Source organism: Marmota marmota, unplaced genomic scaffold (assembly GCF_001458135.2).
Source record: "Marmota marmota marmota unplaced genomic scaffold, marMar, whole genome shotgun sequence".
Classification (NCBI taxonomy): Eukaryota; Metazoa; Chordata; class Mammalia; order Rodentia; family Sciuridae; genus Marmota; species Marmota marmota.
In genome coordinates this window covers 2,802,106-2,807,823 of record NW_026000241.1, presented here as the reverse complement: position 1 = coordinate 2,807,823, position 5,718 = coordinate 2,802,106, and the positions used below count along the sequence as shown (strand labels likewise).

Here is a 5,718-nt window from a genome sequence, read left to right as displayed (position 1 = left end):
AAAACACAGTGTGATTTCATACTGACCTCAGGGTAGGCAAGACCGAAACCCACACACTGTAACAGATTAATTCTGATGACATTAAACTACAATAATTCTTAAAAACTCTGAACATCAAGATACCATAAGAATGTAAAGGCAAGTTGAGGACAATCCAGAAGAAAACTGGGCAAAGATACACAAAAGTAATTCATAGAAGAAAGGCAAATGGTCCACATACATGAAAATAGTGCAGCCTCACTAGTAAACAAGGAATAATGCAACTAAAACCACTAATCCACACCTATCAAGACAAAAATTTGAAACTCTTACAGTACCAAGGGTTGGTAAGGACACTGAAGGATAGGACACAATCAATGGGAGTGAGAGCTGGAGATTATTTTGAAAATCATAACTGGCAATATCTAGAAAGGGGATATTCTCATAGCCTATTGTCTTGCAATTCAATTTCAATTTATATATAAATCCAAGAGAAATTCTTGCACATGTACATGAAGAGATATACACAACAATGTACACTGCCCACTGTTTTGTTTTTTTGGTACATTTTTTGAACCCAGGAGTGCTTACGCATTGAGCTACTTCCCCAGCCCTTTTTATTTTTTGAGACAGGATCTCACTAATTTGCTCAGGGCCTTGCTAAGCTGCTGAGGCTGGCTTTGAACTTGTGATCCTCCTGCCTCAGCCTCCTAAAATGCTGGAATTATAGGTGTGCACCACCATGCCCAGCTGTACACTGTTAGTAACAGAAAACTGAAAGCATCCTAAATTTCAACCAAGAGGTGAAGGGATAACAAAAGTTTCTGTGACCATGGAAATGTTCTCTAGCTGTACTGTCCCATAACCAGTAGCCACAGATATCCACTGGACACGTGAACAGGGACTAGTGTGATTGGGGAATTTAATTTTTCATTTTGTCTAATTTGAGTCTAAAAAGGCACATGTGGCTACCTTATCAGACAGCATAGCTAGGAAATCGTCAAAATAAAAGAACTAGAGCTACATACACTTTTCAACACAGATAAATTTCACAAACATAATGTCGGATTAAAAAATGAAAAGTTTCAACTAGGAAGGCTGGGACTAGGAGGGAGGGTGAAACAAGAGAAGTGACCAGGGTGGAGTTGGAGGCACTCTCAGGCTGGGGGTTGTGCCAGCTGCGGGCTGGGTGCTGCATGGCCATGAGAATAAGCAGCTCCTTAAATTTTAAGCCCCAGGGGCCTTTGCTTGCCTCATCCCAGCACTGGCTCTGCCAGAGAAAACCCAATATGGTACTACCCCAGGGATCCAAGACCACCAGGAGCTGGAATGACTCACCAGGACTCACCAGCTGAGCACAGTGGACTTCGCACAGCCACGACCTAGAACAGTGAAAGGACCCAAAGCACAAAGGGAAGGTGCATGGGGTGAAGTACAAAGGAAGCCAGGCGGACTCCTCTTTGAGTACACAACACACTTAATTCCCATAGCAGATTCATGACTACATGCGTGACACGCTGCCTGTCAGGGAAGCTCACTGGAGTCTCAGGGACCAGGGTATTTTTGAGGGCTGATCATGTACCAAAATTCCAGACTCCAGAAGGAAAGCAAGTGTTTAACATAAGGCACATGGTTTGACCAACAGCTGAGGCCACCATTATAGAAAGGTGGGAGCCTTCCTGAGATCTAGGTTCCCAGGTATCAGCCAAGGGCCCAACTTACAAAGAGGCCTTTCTAAGGACAGCCAGCTCAGGCCTGCTAATTAAGTGTTCTCTGCATAGACTTGACTTATATAAAACTGTAGAAATCACAAACAGTACCATATATTGTTCAAAGACACACACACACAAACATATATGAATATGTACAAAACAAACAATGGGTGAGGACAAGGGAAGAGGAACGCATTTGAGATAAGGGTATACAAAGCCCTATAATTGCATCTCTAATGTTTTATGAAGCTGGCAATGAGGGGGTATTTTGTTATATTTTTTTTTCTTGTACTTCTCTGTGTACTTGAGGTGTTAAGAAGACTAATGAAGACTTACTGCTTATTACTATGGACTACTGCAACTTGTATTTGGAAGGGTACTTTTCACACTGCAAGTACGATGCTGAGCCCTTTATACATCTCTTAAAAAGTCTACTGAGACTTTCTTTGTGCCAGGTCCTGTGCTGAACTCTGGAGATAAATCACTGAGAGGTGCAAGTGAGCCAGGTTAAGATCTCTGTTCTCAACCATCTTCCTGACCACTGAGGGCTGATGAGATGATGAGCACAATTATTGAAAAACCAACATAAATGCGGATTCTGACATGTGCTTCTAAGATAATAAAACAGGGTGAGTGGCGAAAAGGTGGACTGGAAAGGCTTCTTTGAGAGGGACATTGAGCTGAATCCTACCTGACAACGTGGCAGCATACAATCATGTGGGGGAAACACATTCCAGGTACAGGGAACAGCAAGTGCAAAGCCTGGCAGCAGGAATGAGCTTGGTGTGTTGAAAGACAGGAAATAAAGCCAGCAGGGCTTTGAGTGGTGACAAGAAGGAGGCTGGGAGACGAGGCCCAAGAGTTAGCTGAGGCCACTGTGCAGGGCCTCCTAAGCCATAGTAAAGATCTTAGGTTTCATTCTAAGTCGGATAAGGCTTTGAAGGTTTTAAGCAGGGTAATGACATGATAGGTTTACAACTGAAGATCAACTAGCTAGCTGTATTAAGAATGCATTATGAACAGGGACATTTTCTTCATTAGCACCACAGACATAATGCTTATGGCTGATAAGCTTTCCTGGGGGTATAAAAAGTTTGAGGCCAAGGATAAAGGAAAAACATTCCACAATGTAAAAGGAAAACTACAAAGTTGCAATGAATAAATGTTTAATTAAACGTCTAGAAAACATCATGGCAGCTTCGTTCACCATTCAATCTAGTACTCAGAAACAAATTAGGAAATAATTTTTAAATGAGATAGTATGTCCAAGATTACCAAGAAATCAAGGCAATTAGAAATGTGAGTTTTCTTTCAGCCAAAGTATTTCAAAAGAAAAAAAAATGTCTAAGAATCCAAAACATTTTAACTTAAAATGAGATGTAGATTTGAAAAAGAAAAAATGCCTAGCACCATGAGGCCTTACACCCTAGGGAGACCACACGAGTCCAGATAAGAGATGACAGTGGCTGGGATCGGTACTGCTGAGGTTTACACCCTGTAAGGAGACAAGGTTTAGGGGGTACTCTGGGAAGTGGACTTCTGATCAGAGAGGCCTAAATGAAAAGGCTAACAGCTGGGAGAAGAGGTTCTGGGTAGAGGCTCTGCATTGGGAGTGGTCTGTCCAATTTGTAACTATTTATTTTATGGTCTACCACTGAGATATGCCCCTGGCCCTGCCTTGTCAGATTTTTAACAAAAAGGTTAGTTTGGCTGATTTGAAGTTGGGGCCAGGTGGTGAATGGGAAGCAAGGTCCTGAAGACCATGTCTCATCCCGGGAGTGACTCAGATCAGCACTGTCCACTCCTCAAAGGGGCTCATGAGCACCCAACTGGGGCTAGTGAAACTGTAAAATGAAACTTTCAACTACACTTAGAATTCTAACTAATTGAAATTTAAATTATAAAAACCTACATTCAATTTGAGCTCACAGAAGACTTTCTAAGTTATGTTGGGAACAGCTGGGGCACATTACATTTTCAACTGTAAATTTTATGAAACCTAAAAAGCCACTATTTCCAATGAAAATGGAGATTCACATGCCTGATTACAGTTTTGATATAAAAGACACACGGAACTGGGGAGTGGTTGTGACGCTACGAGTTGGAGGCCAGCTTCAGCAATGTAGCAAAGGCCCTAAGCTATGTAGTGATAGGCCCTGTCTCAAAATAAAAAATAAAAATAAAAAGGGCTGGGGATCTAGCTCAGTGGTTGAATTCCAAAAAAAAAAAAAAAAAAAAAAAAAGAGGACACATGGGATCTCAAAGACTTCCCCTTGAGTAAAAGGATGCAAGACATCTTCATCAATATTGTTTAATACTGATCACACGCTGAAATCACATTTTGGTGATATTGGATTAAATAAAGTACGAATTTCACCTGACCCTTTTCTTTCCTTGTACACATATGTGATTACTGGGGCTGAGGGGGTGGCTCCGTGGTGCAGCGCTTGCCTTGCACGTGGGAGGCCCGGGGCTCCACTCTCAGCACCGGGTAGAAGCAAAATAAAGGTCTATCAACAACATATTTATGTGTATATATAAATATCAAGAATATTTTTTAAAATAAAAATATGTGATTACTAAAAAAAATGTAATATTGGCGTTACTTGGCCACTGGTCACCCGTGGGGAGCCTGGCAGGGGGCGGCGGTCCGGTGCAGCCCCGTTTCTGGTCGCATTATGCAGTCATGAAGCCTGCGGTGAATTTTCACTGTCGCCCCTTCCCTGGGCAAGGAAACGTCACCTCGGGAGCGGACTGGCAGAGCCCAGTCTCGAACACTGGTGTCCCCGAACTCGAACTCCAATTTTCAGTACTGTCCACCTGAAACCTCCCATCTGCCCTCGAGGGGGATTCGAACCCGGCCCGACTCCCGACGCCCCGGGCACCAGCGCGCTGCGTTACCCCCGCTCCATCTCCCCCGAGGGGTGCGTCAAACGTTCACAACGTTCACAACGGACTCCCAAGCAGCTGGGCCTCCGGGCAGGAGACTCAACGAGCAGACCCCAGCTGCCATCACCTGCAGACAAGTGCCGAGGCCGCCGATATTCCTCCCTTTTCACACAGCGCTCAACTTCGCCGGCGCCCAACTTCCGCTCCCCTCCGGCGAATCCCTAACCAAGCTTTCCTCTATTCCCGCCCCCCTCAGCCAATCGAGCCAATCAGCTCCCAAAAACCTGCTTTATGCTCCCTCCCACTCTCCTTTGCCAATCAGCGCGAGCGCGAGAACCGCCCTTCCCGCCTTCTTCAGCGAGCGCCGCGCGCCACCGCTCGGCGGTTGGCGGCTCTGCTCTGCACTGACTGCGTCTTCCGGAAAGGCGGGGCGAAGGGCGGACCACTCTACGCCGGTGCGGGAACCCTCGGGATTGGCCGAGAGAAGTTCCGCACTCTGACTCCACCCACCCCTGCGCTTGACAGCCGAATCCCAAACACTAAGGATTGGTTCTCGGCGGAGACTCTTAGAAGTCTAGAGTTGGTCCCGCCTCCCTAGCCCTACGCGAAGAGGGAGCTTCTCTCATTGGTGTGGGGAGTCTGGGCGCGCGCCGTCCCGCGCTCCAGAATTGGCTGACGGTGTGCTCGCGCCGCCGGGGAGCTTTGACGCTGATTGGCCGGAGGGTGGGGCCGGCTATTTGAAGGCAGCGCGCGGACGAGGTGCGCTCTTCAGTCGGCGGAGAGGGGCGGCGGGAGCGGTGGCTTGTGACTCTGCTGAATGCCTCCCGTCTACCACCCCCCGCCCCCGCTCAAACCGGACGCAGACGCGAGCTCCGCTGCAGCCGCAGACGCCGCCCGGCGAGGTGATGGCCAAGGTGTCGGTACTGAACGTGGCGGTGCTGGAGAACCCAAGCCCTTTCCACAGCCCCTTCCGGTTCGAGATCAGCTTCGAGTGCAATGAGGCCTTGGCGGACGGTGAGGCTGGGCCTTGCGGAGACCCCCCCACTCCCCATCCCCGGGCCGACCCCGACCTCCCGTGAAGAACCGCCCTAATGGCCAACCCGATCGCCCCTTGAACTTCCCCCCCGCCCCCACAGCC

General features: G+C 47.4%; 1 protein-coding gene across 1 annotated transcript in view; it reads left to right on the top strand.

Moving 5' to 3' along the window:
- Positions 1–5,162: 5,162 nt before the first annotated feature.
- Asf1b (anti-silencing function 1B histone chaperone) overlaps positions 5,163–5,718 on the top strand; it is a 10,547-nt gene continuing 9,991 nt past the window's right edge. The window contains exon 1 of the mRNA XM_015489138.2: positions 5,163–5,594. Coding sequence (XP_015344624.1) covers positions 5,486–5,594 — 109 coding nt within the window. The 5' untranslated portion in view covers positions 5,163–5,485. The remainder of the gene's footprint in view (positions 5,595–5,718) is intronic.